This window comes from Quercus suber, unplaced genomic scaffold (genome assembly GCF_002906115.3).
Source record: "Quercus suber isolate HL8 unplaced genomic scaffold, Cork oak 2.0 scaffold_5, whole genome shotgun sequence".
Taxonomy (NCBI): Eukaryota; Viridiplantae; Streptophyta; class Magnoliopsida; order Fagales; family Fagaceae; genus Quercus; species Quercus suber.
Window position 1 is genome coordinate 1951659 of NW_027069471.1, and position 23798 is coordinate 1975456.

At 34.7% G+C, this 23798-nt stretch overlaps 3 protein-coding genes, 1 long non-coding RNA gene and 1 other non-coding gene across 6 annotated transcripts; 1 reads left to right on the forward strand and 4 right to left on the reverse strand.

Annotated features, from left to right (window-relative positions):
- Positions 1–4141: 4141 nt before the first annotated feature.
- Positions 4142–5941, reverse strand: LOC136066999 (uncharacterized). Its single transcript, XR_010628522.1, has 2 exons — positions 5384–5941; positions 4142–4411 (listed from the first exon to the last, which is right to left on the reverse strand). It is a non-coding gene; the product is annotated as an uncharacterized LOC136066999 (long non-coding RNA).
- Positions 5942–7939: 1998 nt separating this feature from the next.
- Positions 7940–10972, reverse strand: LOC111996865 (small ribosomal subunit protein uS4y). The gene is made up of 3 exons (XM_024028905.2): positions 10850–10972; positions 9425–9806; positions 7940–8358 (listed from the first exon to the last, which is right to left on the reverse strand). The coding sequence occupies exons 1-3, from the start codon at positions 10875–10877 to the stop codon at positions 8175–8177; spliced, it is 594 nt and encodes a 197-aa protein (XP_023884673.1). The 5' UTR covers positions 10878–10972; the 3' UTR covers positions 7940–8174.
- Positions 10973–12380: 1408 nt separating this feature from the next.
- Positions 12381–17301, reverse strand: LOC111996866 (cullin-3A). Of its 2 annotated transcripts, none has more exons than XM_024028906.2 (2): positions 16815–17301; positions 12381–14539 (listed from the first exon to the last, which is right to left on the reverse strand). In XM_024028906.2, exons 1-2 carry the CDS (start codon positions 16973–16975, stop codon positions 12496–12498), a joined length of 2205 nt encoding a protein of 734 aa, XP_023884674.2. In that variant the 5' UTR covers positions 16976–17301; the 3' UTR covers positions 12381–12495. The 2 variants fall into 2 exon arrangements, with proteins under 2 accessions (XP_023884674.2, XP_065628244.1); XM_065772172.1 differs by having other exon boundaries at positions 12381–14556; positions 16815–16928.
- LOC111996900 (small nucleolar RNA snoR109) lies at positions 15586–15688 on the reverse strand. Its single transcript, XR_002881288.1, has one exon. It is a non-coding gene; the product is annotated as a small nucleolar RNA snoR109 (small nucleolar RNA).
- Positions 17302–21736: 4435 nt separating the features above from the next.
- Positions 21737–23049, forward strand: LOC111996885 (cullin-3A). Its single transcript, XM_024028931.2, has one exon. The coding sequence runs from the start codon at positions 21737–21739 to the stop codon at positions 22988–22990; it is 1254 nt and encodes a 417-aa protein (XP_023884699.2). The 3' UTR covers positions 22991–23049.
- The last annotated feature ends 749 nt before the right edge of the window (positions 23050–23798 follow it).

A 23798-nucleotide genomic window follows, 5' to 3' on the forward strand; every position in this document is an offset into this window, starting at 1 on the left:
TATAAAAATAAAAATACTGAAACCTAGATTGTCTCTTACTTCGGATACCCTACCTGGCTCCCCCTCTACTGTTGGGCAATGAAAACCGTTGTGCCACTCCCCCGACACTATGAGGAAATCTTGGGTCAATCCCTTATTGGAATCAGGAAGACACTGGATGAGACGAACCCTATCGTCCCTTGTCTTCATATAGTACATCTTACCCCTCAGGTGATGAAAGTTGTAGCACCAGTTCACATCGTGGTGAGTCAGTCTCAGCCCCATTTTCTCATTCAAGGTATCTACACACCCTAATATCCTAAATACATTCACGGCACATTGGGTAGGAGCCAGGCGAAAATGGCTAAGGTAATTGAGAGTCACTGGTCTCATAGGGATTCTCATCCCTCCCTCTACAAAAGCGACTATTGGGATCACGACTTCACCCTCTCTCCTCTTAATGTACCACTCCCCTTCTTCACAGTACTTCAAACTCACATTATTGGGTATCCCATAGTCAACAATGAATTTGTTCATCATCTTGTCGGACTCAACCAACTTCTTAAACTTACCCATCCCCCAAGGACGACTAAAGATTCCAGAAGAAGAAAAGAAGGGATAGAATCAAGGAAAATTTGGGATCACTGGAAGAAGAAGACTTACAGAAATATGACGATTCTCTTCAGGTAGTGTGCAAGTTGAACCAGATTCAAATCATACGCATCAATGGTTGTAAGCGCGAAAATGAGGAAACCAGACGGTTCAAATAGGTACTTATACTCCCCCTTAGGTTCCCCAAATGTAACCGCATGCCCATAAAAACAGGAGATCCCCACCGAACAATTACCATCACACCGTTGAAAGTGGGAAACGTGGTGCCACCAAAATTTAATGTGGGCACACATTAAGTCTTGAAATGCCAAAAACGCACATCGGGCAGTCGAAAAGTCGCCAGCATTAGCACGAACCGAAGCGGGGCAATTCATCTAGAGGGCCCGCAGGTATCAAAACCCTCCTCCCCGTCCGAGGGAACGTGCAGCAGGGTTTTGTGGGGCCCGTGGGCCTGATAGCCTCAGCCCATCGTGTAGTAGGCCCAAGGCCCACGCCGAGGAAGACTGACCATTCAAGGCTAAATTAGGGAAAACCTCTTTTTCGGATCCACGCTAAGAACCTCCTCATCCTCGGCATGCCAAGGATAATTTTGGGAAAGGCCAGGCCCAGAGCAAGCTGTCACCCTCACACTTAATGCATTCACCTAACCCCTCTGGCCGCATTAATGGGGATATAACCCCTTAGCAGGGCAACGTTGATCAGAGTGAACCACTTGAGTACTGATAAGGCCTCTGATAGGACGGACGGCCAGAAGAAAGGCAAATGGATGATCAACAGATGGAAGAACGAGATAGGACAATGAAGACTATATAAGAAAAGCGAGTAAAGTAAGATAGGGGGGAAAAAAGGGAGAAGGAGAAGGGCTCCTCGGCCACGGGCCGAGGAGCATCCCCCCCGTTGTAAACAAGTTCTAAGTATTTTTTAATAAAAGAAGAGAGTTCATGCTTGGTGAACGACGACCAGCGCCTAAACCTTCAATCCACTCTCTACAAATTTATTGTTTGGGCTTGTTGGGCTGAAAACCCATTTATACTTTGGGTCCAATCCAAATTGAGTCCCCACAACTATGATTTATTTCTTTATGACTAAGAGGTCTCAAATGGTCCAAATGTAATTACCAAATACCCGCAATCAGATGATATTGTTGATCAATGATACCATTTACCATTTATGACCAAATACCATTTATGACCAAAGTTCTGATCAATTTATATTAAATTGATTAATGAAACTTTCATAATATTAATGTGAATGAGAATCTTTTATCCCACGCATAATATTCCATTTTTTACACTAGTATCCATTTTCTTAGATGGAAAAAAAAAAAAAATCAGTATATCATTTGTATGAAACTTTTATAAACTACTATTTAGAGTAAGTAGCACTCCCTTTAAGCTATTCTAATTTTAAGCATCTTGACACACGTTGCTAATATTTGTGTAATAAAAAGAGTAATGTTGAGAATATAATATTTTTCGGCTGGTAATTGGTTAGGATTAGAATAATATTATTTTCAATCAATTTTGTTACTAATACCACTTTTGTTGTAGACCAATACTACTTTTGTTATACAATAAGCCATATTAGGAGCTGTGAAATAAATCATGAAAAATGTTGTCCTTAGATTTATCGTGTGAGTGATGCTAAGGTTACAATGAATTTTACTATATAATATTTATAAATTAATGTATTATTAATCACAAATATATATGTATATATATACACACACATATATATAAAAACAAATATTATAAGGAAATGATTATTATTTGCATTTTCCCCATCTCATTCCTCTCTATCTCAATTAGGCCTTAAGAGTCACTTACGGTAAATCTTAATGAGAAATCCTATATAATCTCTAATAATTCAACTTTGTTAGGTAAACGTGATAGTGAAAGAAAGAAAAAAAAAAAAAAAAACTATCACTTATTTCTAGTTTTCTTATCCCACTATTGTTTTCTTTTGTTATTTATTAAGCTAACCCATCATGAGGGTCATCCTTTATTTCTTTCTAGTTCCTAGTTGTTTATTTATGACTGACACTAAAATATGTAAAAAGTATTTTCCTTTATTATATTTTTTTTAGAATTATTTTCTTTTACTATGGTTTTTATTTTTATGATCATATTGGCAATTAATTGATTAGAATAGTGTTGGGATTATATTTGGGGGGAAAAATTATTCGTACTTTTAATTTAGTTAAATGGCCTAAAACAAATTTACTAGTTGGGTTAAAATGTTGGTCAACCCATTATATCTAGACGTCTTCAACTCTCATCCACCAGAGATGTTAATTTTTGGACTAATTATCTACATGTGTTTGGTTCAATTAAATGGTTTGGAGTATTTGGACTTGAAGCTTATGCTATACCCAAATCTAACTTTTGGAAAGTATCCTATTGTACCACATAGGAGATAGGACACAAGGGAAAAATAGCTCAAATGGATAAGGCAAACTTGTCCAAAAAAGACAACCGTTATTTGGTTTGTCAGGAAAACCAAAATATGGAAACCTAGTTCCAGATCATACAAAAGAGCTATTTGATATGCATCAATCATAATCTTTGATTGGCGATTAGGAAAACGACTAAGAACCATTCCCCAAAAGAGAGGATGAAAGAGAGTAACCTATTCAGGTTGATTTGGGGCTTCTGTAAATATCTATCCAAATCCACATCTTTTGTTTATGAGCCCAAAATGGAAGATTTGGTTGTAGAGGCCCAAAACATTTTCCCAAACCGGCCAGCAGAAAGAAAACGGTCCAGATCCACACAATTATTCATAAACCTCAGCAAGTTTGGAGAAAAAATAAAAACAGGGCGTTACAAACCACAATAGATCAAACACTTCAAATTTTCCTAAGCCCTGAAAAAGTATTAGACTAAAATCACTTTATTCATAGAGCATTACAAACCACAATAGATCCACACAATATAGATTCTGCAAAATGAAAAAAGAAACTGCAAACCTCACGGACAATTCAAGCTACGCAATTCAAAAGAACCAATAAAAACAGAGCATGAAGCAGTGCACACTCTGTTTCAACTTATTTATATTGCAAGCTCGAAGTTATGTAAAATTAAAATCCACATAGTTGGTATTAACATAGCAGTGTTGTTAGTTAAAAACCTGGAAAATGAGAGGAGTGTGATGATGAGAATGACCAGGCCAAGAACTATGTCTGAATTAAGCTCGTTCCCTGCAGTAACCAAGAGAAAATTAATTGAATGAAATACTGAAACCAACAAAAGTAGTGGTCGCTTTAAAGGTAAGAGATGATTAAAAAATATATCAGTGGAACTGTGGAAGACTATGTGACTGTCCTCTCATTATATTGATCTCTCATTGAATAAGAGATCATGTTCGAGTTTCAATAAAAACAAAAAATGGATCAGTTTTAGGGGCACTCAACCCATAAATTGGGTTTGGGGATAAATTGTATGGTACCAAAACCGACCAACCGATGAATTCATGAAGTCATTTTCAGCCCATTTTTCTAAGCCTAGCTCGTCATCATTTTGCTGCTCTACTTACAGATAATGGATAGGAATAGCATGACAAATAGTTGCACTTATATCATATGCCCATTTTGCCTGACCAAAACTTCATATTACACATAAAACTTAACTAGCCTAGGAAAATATTTCAAACCGACCCATAATTTTTCACATTTGCTTTCTTCACTGTACACATAAAAGACCCCTCTCTCTCTCTCTCCTAACTGCTAAAAAAAGTGACCAGAGATGAAACTTTGATTTCAACTTCACTTGTTCTTTAACTGAAGTCCACATCTTCTCCTTGGAATCCCATATACGAAATCCTGCCAAAAAAAAAAAACCCATTCAATTTTTTGCAATACAACACATACCTATAACCTATATAAATTTTCTTTTTGTACTAATCACAATCAATAAGTTCACAAAAAAAAAAAATTATATAAATACTTCTTTTCATAATTAGTAAATAGTATGTTATGATTGGTATACAACAAAAATGATTTCAGAGAAATAATCTCATCAATTTGTCAAATTTTAGAAAAATATAAGGGACACAATCTTTTTTGCAGCTTATTAAAGAAATTGATTATTAATAGTAGAAAAAAAAAAAGTGATAGATTCAGATACAGCTTGGGTGTAGTGCCCTGTGTACTAAATATGTTGTTGTGTATCTAAAAATTGTTACGTGGCAACATCCCATCGGTCTAATGTATAGGAAGCACTGAACCCAAGTCCCTCTTGATAGATTCATATAAAAATGTTATGATGATATTCACTACTTTTATTTATTTTATTTATTTTTGGCTTTTTGAGATTCTCTTTTGTGAAATACTTTTAATTGAGTAATTTAAAAGACATAAAATTTCAAATGATAATAACATTTGGCCTGGCGCTCTGGCTCAAACTCAAAAATTACAAGTTACTCAATTTTTAGTATTTTTTATTTTATTGAAAGGATAATTTTGAAAGATAATTTACTACTATAAAATAATAATAATAATATTTCGCGGGAATTAGAGCTAAATTTTGAGAGAAATTGTAAAATAAAAAACAAAAATAAATAAAAACGATTCTGTTATCGTTTTCTCTTTCTTGGTAACCAAACAGAAAATAAAGCAAACAAATGAAAATTTTCTCAAGCTTAATCCGTTTCGTTCTTGGTAAAAGTAATGACAAGGGGAAGTAATCATTCTTTGTTGTTTAATTGGAAAATTTATATTCTTCCTTTTTCTGAATTTTCCTGCAGTCTTTCTCGGAAATGAAATGAAGAAAACAAAAGGTCAAAGGAGGCTGACCTTGATTATGTCCGTTTGGTTCGATTTTCTCAGTGTAACGACTTGACTGTTGTTGTGGTGGTGGTCTTGCCGCTGAGAGGTGAGCTCGGCAAGGTCGGCTTCGTGAACATCACCACCTCCATCGACGATTCCACATCATCATCATGATCACGATCACGATCATGATGATAAAGATGATGATGATGATGATGATGAGAGTGTTCTTTGAGTCCGAGACCGAAATCCTCGCCGAGATGCGAGTCTTCCTCTCGGATCTTCAAGATCTGACTGTGCACGTACTTAATCGTCGTCACCTTCTTCTTCGGCACATTCTTTCCAGCGAGAAGATCGCCGGAATTCACTCTCAGTTCCGCCTCCGGCGACGGAATCACCACCTTCTTCGGTTTCTGAAGATCAGACTCGTTCACGTGCTTCACCGTCATTTTTTTTTTCTCTCGGACACGACACGACACGGCACCGAAACGAAGCGATACGATACGTTTTTTTTTTCGAGAGCGATAATTATAAAATCAAAACTCAAAGAGCTTTGCTTTGAGAAATCTTTCTGTTGAATTTTTTTTGCATGCAAAATTCGAATGGAATTTAGCTATTTATAGAGGGCGGGGGTGAAACGTTGCGTTTTGTGATTGGGTGAAACGTGGCAAAGAACCCTCACGTGCTAAATTGAAAATGACACGAGGTTAACAATAGTTGTTGAAAGATTGAGTAAAACTAAAAATACACATTATTTTATAATATTTTTCACAATAGTTAAATTAATAAATTTTATATATATTTATCTAAATCGATATTATTAACTTTATTTTATTACTTACCGATACTAATTTGCCACGTTAACTTATTATCAAATCCTTTGTACCTCTGAACTTTTAACTAGGATTTTGGTTTTGAATTCATGGGGGACCAGTGAGTCTATGAAGCTCATCAGGTCGTTGCCGTTTTGTTAGGATTCAACATTTTTTGTGTTTTGGCTCAATGCCACGTCTCTAGGACCCTTTCTAAAAGATTTTATTTTCATTTGTTGAAGTGATCATTATTAGTGATTAGACACCGCACTAATCCTGGTTTGGGGTACTAGGTGTTAAATAGAGATTGGGTTTTGGGTCACCATCAATCTGTTTACCTTGGATGCTTGTGGTATAATTGCGGTTTGATACACAGGATCAATTATCAAATATTATTTTCTTATATTAATTTATTGTTTTATTGGAGATTTAGTGGTGTCCATATGGCAGAGAAAATCACAAGTGAGGTTGAGTGTCTTATATAGCTTTTTGGGGTTAGCTGAGCTTACTACATAATAGGGACACGTGGTGTGGAGTTTAGAAATTGGTATTCTGGTCACATCCGATACTAGTCGAAGCGGGTCCAACAAGATTTCTGTCGGGACTTACATGGCATGGCAATTGACAAGCCCAAGTGTGTGGCATAAAATTTTCACAATATTTTTGGGTGTCGAGGTCTCATGATTGGTGTCAATAATATAAGATTGTCAAAGAACACATTAAATAATGTTATACCAATTATAACTTATTATAGTTTGGCATCATGAACAATTTTTGTATCCTTGACACTTGTGTTAATAAAAATGAAATGTGGTCGATGGTGGAAATGCTTATAATGCAAACGTTTGACACCTGTGTTAATAAAAATAAAATGTGGTCGATGGTGGAAATGCTTATAATGCAAACGTGGCAATGGTGTGTTTGGTTTAAAAAAGGACCCAGGTAACAGGTGGAGTCTGGTGGCAGAAGCTTGCCAAAATAAGTTTTCAAATGAAAACCGTGACATAATATCAGATCCAAAAACCGTGCACGAGTCAGAGAAAAGGCCACGCTGCCCATATTTGAAGTGCAAGCAAAAACAGGAAGCCTAGGTGCCAAGAAAGAGGTAAAGCTGAAATTGAAATGCAAGCAAAACGGGAAGGCTTGGTGTTAATGATGCGTGTTTAACTGGGCACATTCCATCAAGAGAGAAAACAGACTTCTTGCAAATCAATCTAAATTTACTAACCAAATCTATTGGTTCACTTTTTTATTGGTAAAGTGGTAGGTAACAAGATCAGAAACTTCACAACTTGAGAACCTACAGCAACCAATGGTAAAACACTTTTTTAAAGACAAAATTTAGGTAAAATTCCTTAAACTTAAGTAAGGTACTTCAAGTGTTGTTCTTTAAGTTCTCCTATTAAGGTTCAACTTAACTAAAAAATACAATTCTATCTCAATCCACATGACAGAATTTTAAAAAGGAAACTCAAGGAACAGCACTTAAATACTATTCTTAAGTCTTGCCCCTTTTTAAATTGGCAAATAGCAAGATCAGAAACTTCACAACTTATCAACATAAACCAATGATTGCGGCGTGTTAAATACAACAGAGCTAATAATAGCTCATAATATACAAACCATTGACCATATAACAAAGTGCACTAGTTGAAACAAGAACCATTCATATCATCCACCACGTGTAAACGATGATGCTAGGAAATGTTGAACAATCTAGGTCAAAATGCAGCATTAAATCTTAAACGGACATGAATCTACAATCTCCAAATAAAATAGATATAGGCATCAACTGCCAAAATTATCATTAATTAAACAAAATCTTGGTGATCCATAGGAGTGCTTTCGAGTTCTATTCCAAATAAACCAAAATGAAACATGTACTAAAATTCACTAGGATAAAGATTTGAAAACAAATGTCAGGTAAGCGAACACATAACGAACATAAAGATGCCAGATAGGAAAAAAAACTCAAATAATTCCTAGGGTCGGAGCTAGCCTAAGCCTCATTCTTCATCCTCCTCACCTCCATCCCCACCAGAAGCCTTCTTGGCAGCTGCCTTCTGGTTCTTTCGCTTCACTCTTCCAGGGCGACCACCTCCAAAGGGACTAGCAAGAGAGAAATCAATGTGCTTCTGAGAATCAACTCTCACCATGAAAGATGGTATGTTAACCACCTGCCTCCCAACCCTGACAAGGAAAGAAGTGGATAAATGTGTGAGATTCTGAGAGTTTAAAGAAACTATTAGATAATATAAAATGTGAAAGGACATGGCTAAACATGCATATGATAGGCAAGAAAGGTACTTCAATCCTCCTAGGAAAATCAATATAGCACTGGACAATCAACATTAAGCTGCTATAAAAGAGATTATTCAAGTGGCTAGGAACTGTTCCAGCACCATGTAACAAGGACATCACAGAAGCACACATGGCATCAAAAACCCCAGAACCAGATAAAAAGATTCCTAAAACTAAATACATTTAAAAGAATACTGAGCATGAAGCAAAGGTACACACAACTAGAGTGCAAGCTGAATGTATATTGTGTTAAGAAAAGGTAGAGATCATGTGGTTTGATTGCACTTAGACAGAGGCAAGGAGAGTTACATACCGGTGTATAACTACAAGATCATGGACAAACAGAAACTAGCAAAACCTCAATGCCATTAATGTAGAGACAAATACAATATAAGTGAAAGGCAGTGAAAAGGACAATACATTTCACAGAAACAGACACTGGTTTTCATTCCAACTAGCTCATCAGGCAGCTACTAGCTATAGAACAGAAAAATCACCAAGCATCTTTGAAGTTAAGAAAAGGTAGTGATCATTATGTGGTTTGGTTGCACTTCGGCAGAGGTACGGAAAGTTACATATTGATGTAAAACTAAAAGAACATGCACAAACAGGAACTAGGAAAACATCAATGCCATTAATGTAGAGACAAATACAAATTAAGTGGAAGGCATTGAAAAGCAAAACACATTTCACAGACAAACAACAGACACTGGTTTTCATTCTTACTAGCTCACCAAGCAGCTACTAGCTCTAGAACAGAAAAATTACTAAGCATCTTTGAAGTGAATAACTAAGATAACAAATAACACTTTCATAACTTCTATATACCACAATGTATTAGCCAATCAAACTAGTTATACATAATCTGTGAATATGTAAAACATAAAAGGATAAAACAAAATAAAAATTTAAACAATGTTAGTAATTTTTTGTGGGAATAAAACAGAATTTATACCTGATATGCCTCTGCCTAATAAGCACACGAGCATGGTGAATAGACTTGGCCATACCCGACTTGAACACAAGGGTTTGAAGCCGACGCTCAAGAAAGTTCTCCACGGTCAAGGCCAGGACATAATCAAGCTTGTTCTGGCTCTCATCCAAAAGTCCATACCTGTTCATCCTACGCAAAAGGGCATCACCCTCAAAGATCCGACGAGGGTTCTTTTCATCAAGAGTAAGAAGCTCCCTGGCAGCATTTCGGATGCGGCTCAAAGCATATTGAACCCTCCACAACTCCCTCTTACATCGGAGCCCATATTCTCCCACAAGCCTCAGCTCGTGGTCCAATCGCTCCTTCTCATATGGACGACGTGGCTTCTTGAAAGTCTTCCCATCTAAAACCAACCACCATTGCAAAGTTAATATACAAATGAACCATTAACTACAATGTCAAAATTCAACACGTAAATCATTATAATTTAATCTTTGCACAGATCATTGCTGTAATGATTGGGGAAATCACGTAATGCATGAGAAATTTCATAAAATATTCATTTATGATGTAACAACAACCCAAAAGCTTCTACAAATACAATGTTAAACCGACCCAATTGAACATGGAAAAAAAACTGGGTCTCTTACTCTAGACAAGAATCGTAGAGCTACTTACAGCTAGCCAGGTTATTGCATTAGGCACAGTTTTTAGAAGACTAATTTTAACCTACACATTACACTTTTCTAAGTAACAAATCCCAATTGATTGTTTCTCAGTTTTTTCTATTCCTCTCATATACTACAGCATAAAATTTTGGAGCAAAAACCCATAACAAGCTTAGGTTCGATTTTGTATTAAAAATGTACAGATCATTAAGGCAATTACGTATGAGAAATGTCATAAAATTCATTTATTAAGAAACAACAAAACAGAAGCTTGTATAGCTATAAAATTAGACTAACCCAAATGAATATCAAATTACAGGGCCTCATATTTTCTATTGGGTATTTTCAAAAATGGATTTTTTTTTTTTGATAAAAAATAAAAATCCCCTTTCAACCAGCTATTTGATCGTATTAGGCACAGCTTGAAAGATCAATTCTGAATCAAAATATAACATTTTTTCTATGCAACATTAATCATTTTTCATTTCGTCGTTTTTCTTAGCAAACAAACGAGGCAAATAGCTAAGAAAGTTACAATGTACAACTCGAAACAGTAAAAACCAACTGAACCTAAGCGTATCCAATAAAATCAATGCATAATTATCAAAGATCAAATTAGCAAACAAATAAATCTCTCTCTCTCTCTCTCTCACACACACACACACACACACAAAGAAGCAAAATTGCATACACAAACATAACCACTTAGATAATAAAATAATAAACCCTATATCAAATCTCAGATCTGAATGAAATCTCAGAGAAAGAGAGAGCATACAGTTGCGGTAGAAAACGACGTGCACCATTGCTTCGGATCAGCAGAGAGTTGCAGAGAGAGAAAAGACGAGAGGGCACAACATGAAACAATGTTTGGTTATATATATGGGCAAACCCTAAAACCCTAATTGCTAATCCCAAATTACCTTTTTGCCCACAGGTTATTTTGGGGGGCCTATCAGAATTGGGCAGTGTTTGTTTATGGATTTTTGGGCTTTAAACTTTGACAACCCTGTGTATAGGTTTTGGGCTGGGATCCGAATCAGATTTAAAAAAAAAAAAAAAAAAAACCCTATTCAATTTTTTAAAACAGTAAAATCTTGTTGCATACAACATATACAAACTTTTTGAAATCTTGTTTTCAAAACAGATTCTCAAATAAAATTATGAAATTGTGAAAATACGGCTCATGTTGCACAGTGTGCATAGGTTGTGTGCAAATATCATTATCCTTTTGAAAAGTAATTTCAATCCTCTTCAAAAAGTGCATTAAATGGGTTGAGTTAGGTTATCGGGTAGGGTAATTTTATTATTAAATACACTATTCAATAAAATTATCACAATTTGCAAAATTCGGCATAATATTTCAATTCTGTTAAAAATTTAAGTACAAAACATAATAAAATAAATCAAACAAATAAATTTAAACCAAGCCTTAAAATTCGAAAGAAATCAAATTAAGAAAGTTAGAATATATATATATATATATATATATTTATAAACTATTAATAGCGTGACTTGAGTCTGGTTAGTCTTATTAAGCATATTGTCAACCCAAACTTTTAAAAAGAATTAGAACTCAACCAAACCCATCAACCTATCAAGAAACAACCAAATACCTCAGGTTGGGTTAGGTCACACTAGGTTATGTTCATTAAATTAGCGAGTTAAATGAACGTCCTTAAGTATCTCATTTGCCTTAAAAAGAAAAATAAAATAATACTAATTATCTATGCAATTAGTTTTAAAAATAGCATTGCAATGTAGGCATATTTGAGAAAGTCCACCCTAAATTGAGTGCTCTACTATTCCAACTCTTCTCCTGTTCCAACTTTTCTTATTTTGTATGTCAATTGTTCGCGAAACTATAGCGTTGATTCCTTCTTTTTGTTAACCTTTATCAATTCATATTTGTTTTAGTTTTTACGACAGCTCTATCCATAGAGTTCTTAAAATTTTTATATATCCTCTTTAAAATGAACTTAAATCGTATTATCAAATCTTTAAATTATCAAAAAATAAAAATTTTAATTTAAAAGAATGTTACTCTTAATAACGAATAAGAGTGAAATAAAACCAAATAAGATCAAATTTAACATAGTGACCAATTTGATTTTGTTAATCTATCATCAGGCATTTTTTTTGCCTGTGAGATTCAACGAGTTCATAGCAACTTTCTGCTGAGCCAATAACGAGGACTGCCAGCATTAGTTATCTGAGGCAGAAACAGAAAGCACTAATAAATCCCATCCAAAACTCAAAACCCCAAGAAATTGAAGCAAAACGAGCTAATAGATTTGATGAAACAGGGATGCACTATAATGAAATTCATTGAAACTTATCCAAGCCTGGATTAATTCAAGAACAATATTCCAACTCAACAAATCGAGGATACAACCACACAGGCCTAGCCAATAATACAGTTTCTTAAGCAAGGTACCGATACAGTTTCCTATCATTTTTATCCCTCTCTAAGAACTCCCGCTCAATGAGAGATTCAATTCGTTTTTTTATAACAACGGGGTTTGGCAAGAACCGTGACTGCAGCTGCTTTATGACCTCAGCAACAATGTTATTATGATCTAGCACCCGCCTTGACTTCATGATTCTCACAATTGCTGCCTCGATCTGAGGCTTCCTGTCTTCCTCCACTCTCTGCCGCGTTTCCTGATTTTCAGGTTCGGACTCCCGTTGTGCTGCCACTGTACTTATTCTTACCTTGTAGAGCTTGCTTGAGAATTTGTCATTGACGGAGAAAGCATCATCCTCAGCTATGTCCCTGCCAATAGGTTCCTTCCGCAAGACACTCTTCACCCTGGCACAGGCTAGAGACTGTAGGCATCTCTTCAAGTCTGAGGCAGGTATCTCTGTGGCTTGCTCAATTTCTTTATAGCTCAACCGGTCAGCATTGTTGAAAAGCATAAGTACACACATTTGGTAAGTGGAAACATTCAGCTCATGCTTCTGGCCCTTTCCAAAGATTGCTTTCAAATCAGCAGTACCCATATTTGTTTGCCAAGAGAGCCTACGCCCAGTGTGGGTCCCAAGATAATAACTCCTAAACTTCTCACATACACCCAGGATTTCTGCTGGAAGGTTGCATGTAGCACTTGGTTGAGTTGGCCATGAACCTGTGGTGAGGACCTGAACAGTTAACGAGGGGCTGTCCCCTAACTCAGCACCAAGGCTTTCATGGAAGCCCTGCATTGTATCCTGAGAGGTCTTCATATCAGTGAACATACCTTCCAGCTTAGATGTAAACTGATATCCACATTCTGTTTTGAGCTTAACAATCAAACTTCTTTCAGCGTCATCGGAGACAGTTTTCCCTGCAAGAAGCCTCTTTGCCAAATGTTGTTTGTAATACTTCTCAAACACATCTTTCTCTTGAAGGTAACGGAAGAGCATCATAACCTTGTCCAGTACAACCTCCACGTCCTCCTCACTAACACCTTTCAATCCTTTACGGAGCTTGTCATCCACAAACAAAGAAATGAATTCTGGTGACCGTGCATTCAAATTTATGAAGTACTCAAATGAGGAGTTCAAAGCATTTTGGAATGTCTTGTCATTGTTAAATGCCAAACTGATGATTTTGTCATATTTATCCTTTAAATCCAGGAGACGTTGCACAAAGTCTACAGGATCCTTCAACCTTTCTGGATCAGTAACTAGCTGCTTACCAGTATCCCGAATGTATGAAGTCATGACATCCCTTACTATTAAGAGTCCACCATTGGCTACCCTGCGGAACAAGTTATACTTCCTTCCCAAGTCGTCATATTTGTCATTCACAAGCATATTAACTAAGCCTGAGTTCTCCATATGGACTAGTCTATGCATGTGATTTTCAATCATCTCCTTTTCAACCACATTTGTTATCTTTTCTAAACTTCTGGCATCCAAATAATGGGACACTCTCTCCGTTTCTTCGTTGAGACGTCTCTCAGCCTTCTTTAGATAATCTCCGCAATCACATGACTCAATGTACTGTTGAGACTCAAGACCGTAAAAATTAGCTGAAACTTCAAGAAAATGCTGCTCAAAGTCGTCTTGGTATACAGATGAACCTAAATCCATTAGCATCTTTATAATACTCCTCATCAAACCCCTATTTATGACTTCACCATTCCTTTCTCTATGAACAAGCTCAAGAAGTGTGTCCTGAAGCCTAATCTGGGTTTTGCTGGAGTGGATAACAACATCTCTCCACAAATTCAACCCAAGCTCATGAACTGGGGTTTTGTTGGTGCTTGGGATGAAAGTTCTATCCATATACATCAATATATCTCGAATCATTTGCAATGCCTTGTTATGATCTAACCATTTTCTGTTCAGCTCTTCTAAAAATAATTCTCCCTGAGCAGCTTCAATCGATTTAGATATATCGCTTAGATGAGAAGTCATAGTTGTCACAAGTCCAGAGTAGAGTTTCTCTCCAAATTTGTGCAGCACCATATTGTAAGCATTCCTGAATGTATTTGGAATCTTAAAAATCACAAAATAAAAAGTAATGATTTGTGAAAAAATTATTATCAGCATCTCACACATTTGATAATATTCAATTCAATTGAAATGCAGTCACTTTACCACATTAAGAAAAAATGACTGGACAAAAAGAAAGGATGTGGGACAGATCTATATTTAGTTATATGAAAAGCTTTGGAATGAAGCTACAACAATTAGCAGGACCTTGCCAAATGCCATAGGATTAACTTGAGCAAACCGAGTTATACTTATGATGAGGCAGGACAGTACATTTCGACCAAGTTAAACCACACTAACAGATAGAATGGCAAATTCAGTAACAAGAAAAAAGAAAAGAGAGAAATGAATGGAAGATAAGAAAACCAAAAAATAACAGTACAAACACAATGGATGGAATAAAAACGTCCAACACTTTAACCTATTAATTTTATACAAGACTTCTGTAACCAGTTAAGTCTATAGATAATGACAAATTTCAAATAAAACATAAAAATCATGATATATATAAAACTGGATTCTACAAACTATGAGAACACCTTTCAAAATCACAGGCAGTTAATTCTAGCAAGTTGGTTTGTGATGGAGTGAACAAATGAGGTGTCATATTTTCTCCACACTTGAAACATGAATTCAACCTCAGCATACATTGTTTGGTCCCCTGCAGTGACGCAGCATGGAATTACAAGCTTAATGATTTTAAGTTTCATCACCTTGTAGTTCCTAGTTGAATGAGCTAAAGAATTTCCAAAAACCCATGTTAATTGCTAATGTCATAGTACAAAGTTACAAACATTAAGTGAAGCAACTCCTAAGCTAACCCTATTCTTGCATTCCTACTGGGCATAAAAATGATAAATCCTTCCCAAAACCTATAGCTGTAGAATACATGAGTATCTCTGGGTTCATGTCTGGTATACGAAATTCTTAGGCTTGAGCTGGGGATAGCCCTCCAACCTGTTTATGTATTAGTCACAATTGGTTCAGATTTGCAGATAATCCATAAAGGTGAAAGTCAGCAAATTCAACTATCAATATGAGAAGTTCGGTAAGCAGATTAGTCAACGTAGACCAAATGGATCTCACAACAACCGGCCAGTTAACTTCTCTCAGATGTCTGATTTGGCTACAGCTGCTTAGGCAATTCAAGATTAAGGGTACAAGTTGACTCCCTTCTCTTGGTACATGTAGCCTTACATCATAATTAAAAATCACCAATAGAAAAAAAAAAAAAAGAATAATCTAATCAAGTTAGCACAAAAGCTCAGAAAAGGGGGGGGAGGGGACAAAACGAAGGCATCAGGTAGGGAAAATGAAGGAATGAAGAGAAATGAAACTGAGAGATGTTGGGTCTTTGCAGTGTACACCAAAACAGAGGAATATAAAGGCACTGAAATACAACTGTCACAGCATAAGGTACCATTCAAACAGTCTCAAAACAAATCTGATATAATATGGCAGTGCACAAGCTACATAAATTTCCTACCACCAAACTGATGCGGGATATCTTAAAGTGAAAACAATATGCTTCAAACGGGTTTAAGTTACAGATACAACAGACAGCGAGTCACATTTTCGGCATAATTTTCAATCAGTCTCAAAACAAATCCGATATAACACAGCAGTGCACAAACTACATAAATTTCCAACTACCAAACTGACGCGGGATAGCTTAAAGTGAAAACAATATCCTTCAAACGGATTTGAGTTATGGATAAACCAGACAGCAAGTCACATTTCCAGCTTAATTTTTAATCGCTACATGATTTCCCACTACCAAACTTACGTGGGATATCAATATGCTTCAAATGGGTTTGACATTTTAGTTCAAATACAACAGACAGTGAGTCACCTTTTCCTCATAATTTCCAATTCCTTAATAAATTTCCTACTGCCAAAAACTAAAAACAATAAGCTTCATATGGGTTTGAGTTGCCAGACAACAAGTCACATTTTTCTGCACAATTTTCAGTTATTTCCTAATCTTCCCACATACCTAATAACCAATTCCCATCATGCTCTCTTACAAACCTTAAATCTTTGAACATCCTTTCCTTTTTGACTGAATAATTATCAAATACAATTCAACTCTAAATATTAACATAATCATTTCTCTGATTCCAAACACAGAGAAATGATCAAAGACCAAAAAAACCAATAAAGAAAAAGTAAAATAAAACAAGATTATAGTAAAGAAAACTGTAAAATTATACATATATAAGCAACCAAGAATTAAAGAGGAGGGGACAAATTGCGAAAACCTATAAAGCTCCTCGAAGCTGAGTCCGCTAGCATTGTGATTGTAAATTTCTTGAATCGCATGCTCCAGAATCTTCCAAGTTTTCTCTGCGTATTTCGGATCCACCATGACCCGGTGCTTGAACGCCTCTATCTGAAAGTTCTTCTTCTTCTGACCACTCATATTCGGGTCCAATTTGAAGCTCAGTTCACGGTCTCAAAAACCCTAATCCAATACGAATCCGAATTATCCCTCAATTGAGAAGGGAATTGGCACGGGTCCTAAAAACCCTAGAGGTTTTGGGGTCGAATTTCGCAAGGCGAATAACGGAGCGAGAGTGGTATCGATGAAAAAAATTAGGGTTTTGTGAGAGAATTGGGAAATTAGGGTTTGGTTGAGAGAAGAGGGAGTAAGAACTCCAGGGAGTAGCAGAAAGAAATGTTGAAGACGAAGGAAGAAGAAAAACCTCGAAGGTTTTTAAATACTAGTCTACAACAGTCAAGGATAAAGTCATACAGTAAACTAAAATAAATTTCTTTTCGTTTTTAAGTGCTTAACACTTAACAGTCGCAGAAAAAAAATTAAAAAAAGGAAACACTTTTGTGGGGTTTTTTTTTTTTTTTAATAAATTATAAATTTGATTAATTCTTTTCAACAAACTAGTTTAATTTCATTGTATTTATATATATATATATATATATATGAATACAATCAATCAATCATATTGTTTCCTCGAAAAAAAAAAAATCAATCATATTGAATACTTCAAATACTTGATTTGCTCTAATTTGTAATGAATCTCTCAGTGTATGGACCTCACAAGCACATGAGGCCCATGTATTGTGAAAAGGCCGATCTATGGTACGCAAGAGAGAGTTGATGTATCATAGCATGAGCAACTTTTAGAAATTCAAATACATACCCTTCTCCTTTGATCAATATTCATTCACGTTGAACCCTAATATAAGCACCTTAAGGGGGTGTTTGGTACATGTGTTTGAAAATATGTGTAGAAATACGTGTAAGTAAAAGATGTGTGAAAATACGTGTAATGTTGTTTAAAAACTAAAAACACGTATTTAAGCATGTCTACCAAACAGCCCCTTAAAAGGCACTACAATAAAACAATATAATTCTTTTAAATGTGTGGAGTCAACTTATTGTGAGGGAGATGTTGTAATGCAGGCTCTATAAGATAATTTTTCCTATCCACACACACATTCACCTCTCCCCCCTCAATATCCTTGAAAAAGTGACAATAAAAGTATTAATTTAACATGGACATCTTATGTGTCCATTTGAATAACTTATTTTTTGTCAGCTTATTTTATTATTCAACTTATTTTTACTACTATTCATGGATCCTACTATACTTTTTGGTACTATTCATGAGTTTCACTGTACTATTTCAGCTAACTTTTACTTTTATCTGTAGTACTTTCAACAAAAAAAATTTCAATTTCAGTAAAATAAGTTAATCCCAAACAGATCCTATATGTTCTACAATATTAAAATTAGCTAAAGTTTTAGGGTAACTCCATTGTAGAGTCCCTAAAATTATTTTTAGGGTCTCTTATTAGGAACCCATCTATATCTAACATAGATGAATGAGAATTAAAAAGAATTTGACCATATTGCGGGTAGTCTAGTCACCCTTCAAGAGAAATATCAAGAGAGAAAGATATGCGCTTAGTGACAATTGGATTAGAAAAATGAATTTGTAGGACATTAACTCCTATCTCATTTTCTCTCAAAAAAAAAAAAAAAAAAACTCCTATCTATTAGTTCACATGACTCAAAATAATTGATTATCTAATTCAACACGTGCTCTACGAATTAAAGTCATGTGTTTAATGTTTTACATGAGATTAAATTCTAACTAACTCAACCTAATCTCAACTAATTAGCTAGATGCATGAGATTACAAGAATTTTATCTACATGCCTATAGCATAATGTGGTATTCTTAGCATTTCTCCTAGTAATAAGATCTTTATTCGAGACTTTTGCATCCCATAAATCGTTGGAAATGTGATATATGGAGATTTAAAACTCTCAAAATATTAAAAACCAGACACTCATATATATTAGTAACCTTTAAGAATTTTAAATTATTGCCAACCAATTTTTAAAATAGATGATAGGATTTTAGCAACTTCACAAATCCACTAAATATTGTAATTATTATAATAATCTAATACAATCTTTTTCAATCTTTTCCGTGCAACATAATCTAGCAATAAATAGTTTCTCCTTCAATTTTAACAAACATGATCAAAACCTTAAAACTTTGATAAGTGCATTCAGATTGCAAATAGGAGGAACCAATTCAACCAACCCAATGTCTTCAGTTGGTATCATGCGGGTTAATGAGTTGGGTTAGGTTTTTAAAATATTTTGAACTTCAAGTTAGGTCAGGTTTAGATTGAATTTTGTAGCCCGATGAAGTTTGCAAAAGAATAATAATAACAATGTCCGGAAATTTTAAGCACTTTTGAGGGAAGAAAAATTATATATATATATATATATATATTGAAAATTTGTCATTATATTTTTTTAAAAATAAATGGATGGAACCAAATCTTTTACCTTTTCTCCTATATAGCATTGTACTTTCTCTGTTTCATAAAATAAAATTGCCTTTTATATATTTTAAAAAAATTTGATAACACAAATGATACAGGAATTATGTATATTTTACATATGTTTTTATTATATACCAACTGATACGAGTGTTCTAAGTCTTCTATTAAAATAAGACCTCTATTGAAAGTTGACTTTTATTTTTTAAAGGAAAAAAAAAGGTTTGAGTTTATCAAATTAAAAAAAGAAAAAAGAAAAGGTGTAAACCGTTTTGAAGGACAGTGGTAGATATCTGATAATGATTTGAGGAGTCGGTGTATCATTATTAGACTTTTACTTCTTCTCAGTACACTCTCTCACTCAGTCTCTGAACCAGTGAAACTTCATTCATCGGTGTTTGTTAACATCACCAAAGGTAATGCTTTTTTTTTTAAATTAAAGTTTTTGGCTCTTAAAACTCCAATCTTTTAATTAATTTATTTATTTTATTGAGTGCCCTCTGTCAGTCTCAGATGAAGAGAAATCGCTTTGAGATGGAAATATTGAAGCACCGGTTATTGGTGGGTCCCAACTACGCAAACAACACGTGGAAGATTCTTGAGCATGCCATCATGGATATTTTGACCAATCACAAACTTGGAACCCTCTCTTTTGATTATAGGTATAAATATAATATCTATTGCCCCCATTTTTTTTTTTTTTTTAATTCTTCTTTTGATTTTTTTTTTTTTTTTTTTTTTTTTTTTTTTTTTGTGAAAGGTCTTCTTTTGAATGTTTAAGTATAATAGTAAGATTAATAAATTCTTTTCTTTGTTGGGTTTTAATAAAAAATTACATTTTAAACTCTAATTTAGTACGGGTACTTTAAAATATCCTAATAAATTCAACATTGAAGTTATAAAAAGTAATAAATTAATAAATCCCAAGCTATTCAAGTAGAACGACATTGTGTTTGATCAGTAATATAGCTATGTGAGTTGAGGGTTTAATTTGTTAATTTTTGATCCCTCAGGATTTATAATGTGTTGCTTTTTCAAATTACAGGTTTAATGTGTGATTTTTGAAACTATAGGGTTTAATTTGTTACACACTTTAAGAATGAAAAATTTAGCATTTCTTTTATTAAGTTGGATGATTTGATTATTGTACTATGTTTATCTTTCAAAATTGACATGGACAGATGATTTTTGATTGGGTCTATTTGTAGCTCAATTTTGTGGGTTCTTTTGGTTATTATGTTATGTATGTTAACATATTGCTGAGTATGTTTCCATTTAGTTTTGATGATGTTTGTGGGTTCTAGTTAGCTAAATTGAGAAGTTCAATTTTTTTGCTATACCAAAAACCAATTGGTGTCTTGGTCTGATGATAAAGAGTTATTATTAGTAGCGGACACCATATGTTGAAATTCTCTAGGAAAAAAAACTTTGATGATGTTTGATAATGAATTCCTTGGCTATCAGAGTTGGTATAAGCTCTTCTATTCATTAGAAAATAAAAAGTTGCAGTTTGTGGTAGTCTAGTAGTAGCATGGGTGGCAAAAGTTTGTGTGGGTAGTATGTCTAAAGGTTTGAAGTGTGATAGAGAGCATGGTGAAATTTGGTTTAGTTATTTTGACCCACAGTCCATTTTATGGTTAACTTGAACCTGTTTGAAGCATATCATATTTACTTCAATACTCCATGCTAAATTGGCAGTAGGACACATATGTAGTTATCACATTGCTACATCACATCTGATTTTTGTTCGAGTCTGGTTGGGGCTAGTTAAGTTATCACACTGCTACATCACATTATTTGGTTTAATGTTTGCATCTACATTTCTTGGCTCAACTCAACTAGGAATTAAGTATATGAATTTTAAAGCCATTAAGCCTGTAACTCCATTCTAAATCAATGTGGGAGAGCAAATAATGGCTGTGAAGGTTGAAGAAATGTTTGAAGTGCGAAGAAAGTATGACATTCTATTCTAATTGGTTGCTCCATCACAAACCAATGCAGAACATGATGTACTAGAATTAGCTTTTCGAAGGTGTTCTCATTGTATGCAGAATCCTTTGTTAAATTTATTTTCATGTTTTAGTGGAAATTGTCTTTATCTATGGACTTAACAAGGTACAAAAGTCCTATATCGAAGTTAAAGGTTGGAGTGTTTGACGTTTCTATGTCATCCATTACCTTAGTGTTTATATTGTTGTTTTTGTCACTTTTATTTTCCTTTCCTTTTTTTCCCTGTTATAATTTTTACAATGGATTATCCTCCCATTTCAATATGTTTCTCTAGGTTCAGTATTGCATATTTTTTTCACATAAGAAAACTTTGCATTTTCTGATGTTTAAATACATTCAGGCATGCTTATGAAATGGTGCTGCACAATTTTGGAGAGAAACTCTATTATGGACTTGTGACAACTATGACTTCTCATCTAAGCGGAATATCTAAATTGATTGAAGATGCTGAGGGAGATTTATTTTTGGAAGAGCTGAACCAGAGATGGGCAGATCATAACAAGGCATTGCAAATGATCCTAAATATATTGATGTGCATGGAGATAGCTTTCATCCCACGCACCCACAAAACCCCAATTCTTGAGCTTGGGTTCAATTTGTGGAGAGATATTGTTATGCCCCGCACTAGGCTTCGGGATACACTTCTTGAGCTTGTTTATAAAGAAAGGAATGGTGAAGTAATAAATAGGGAATTAATGAGGAATATCATAAAAATGCTAACAGATTTAGGTTCTTCTGTTTACGAAGAAGACTTTGAGCAGCCTTTTCTTGAAGTTTCAGCTGATTTTTACAGTCTCAAGTCTCAACAGTTCATTGAGTCTTGTGATTGCAGGGATTATTTAAAGGCTGAGAGATGTCTGAATGAAGACATCGAAAGAGTGTCACATTATTTGGATCCCAGAAGTTTGGACAAGATAGCTAAGCTAGTCGAAAAGGAGATGATTGAAAGTCACATGCACAGACTATTCCAGATAGAGAACATGGCCTTACTTGATATGATTGTAAATGACAAATATGAGGACTTGGGCATGCAGTATAACTTGTTCCGCAGGGTACCTGCTGGACTCTCAATAGTAAGGGATGTCATGAATTTATACATTTGGGATACTGGTAAGCAGCTAGTTGCTGATCTAGAAAGGTTGAAGGATCCTGTCAACTTTGTGCAATGTCTCCTGGATTTGAAGGATAAATTTGACAAAATCATCAGTTTGGCATTTAACAATGACAATACATTCCAGAATGCTTTGAATTCCTCTTTTGAGTACTTCATTAATTTGAAGCCTTCGTCCCCGGAATTCATTTCTTTGTTTGTGGATGACAAGCTCCGTAAAGGACTGAAAGGTTTAAGTGAGGATGGTGTAGAGGTTTTACTAGACAAGGTCATGATGCTTTTCCGTTACCTTCAAAAGAAAGATATGTTTAAGATGTATTACAGTCTACATTTGGCGAATAGGCTTAGTTCAGGGAAAACTATTTCTACTGATGATGAAAGAAGTTTGATTGACAAGCTCAAAACAGAACGTAGATGTCAATTTACATCTAAACTGGAAGGTATGTTAATTGATATGAAGACCTCTCAGGATACAAGCATTGGTGGAGAGGACTGAGGACTGTGAACCTAAAGTCAAGCGTGCTAGATCATAATTACATTGTTGTTGAGGTCACAAACGGTTCTTGCCAAACCCTGTTTATATAAGAAAACAAATTGACTATCTCATTTTGGGATAAAAATGATAGGATGTTGAATTGGAATATTGTTCTTGAATTACTACTTGCTTGAAGTAGTTTAATTTCTATGAGCATATTAAAAAAAAAAAAAATTATCAGACTTGCAAGAAGTGAGAAAAAGAAAAGTTTAAAAGTGAATGAAAAATTATAAACTTGGTATATTAGACTTGCATATTAATTTTGTAACCCGATTAGGTTTGTAAAAGAATAATAATAACAATGACCGAGAATTTTGCACACTTTTCAGGGAAGAAATGAACTATATATATTGAAAAATTGACAATAACTTAAAAAAATATAAGTAATTAACCTTCATGGGTGGGTCCAAATTTTTTACCTACTCTCCTGTGTAGCATTGTACTTTCTCTGTTTCATAAAATAAAATTGCCCTCTTGATTACTTCTTGTTGTTGTTGTTGTTGTTGTTGTTGTTGATAATACTGATATTCTAGACCAAGTCAATCAATTTAAGTGGTCATATTCTCATTAAAAAAAAGAAGGAAAAAAAAAGAAGAAGAGGTGGGCAAAACTAAATTGTCTAGCGGAAATATTGATTAATCAAAGCTAATAGTCTATCAAAATTCCCACTTATTTTTTTGAGAGAAACAAACAAACACAGGAGAGAGAGGGACTTCCAACATTTAGTTATCAATAGGTGGCAATATTTTTTTTGTAAATGTTCTTCATC

Excerpts from the sequence above, each read along its gene's own strand:
- LOC111996885 (XM_024028931.2), top strand. The coding sequence starts at position 21,737 with ATGGTGCTGCACAATTTTGGAGAGAAACTCTATTATGGACTTGTGACA.
- LOC111996866 (XM_024028906.2), bottom strand. The coding sequence starts at position 16,975 with ATGAGTGGTCAGAAGAAGAAGAACTTTCAGATAGAGGCGTTCAAGCAC. Across the intron at positions 14,540-16,814 it reads AGCTTCGAGGAGCTTTATAG|GAATGCTTACAATATGGTGC; the intron begins GTTTTCGCAATT and ends AAATACATTCAG.
- LOC111996865 (XM_024028905.2), bottom strand. The coding sequence starts at position 10,877 with ATGGTGCACGTCGTTTTCTACCGCAACT. Across the intron at positions 9,807-10,849 it reads CGTCGTTTTCTACCGCAACT|ATGGGAAGACTTTCAAGAAG; the intron begins GTATGCTCTCTC and ends GGTTGGTTTTAG. Across the intron at positions 8,359-9,424 it reads ATTAGGCAGAGGCATATCAG|GGTTGGGAGGCAGGTGGTTA; the intron begins GTATAAATTCTG and ends TTTCCTTGTCAG.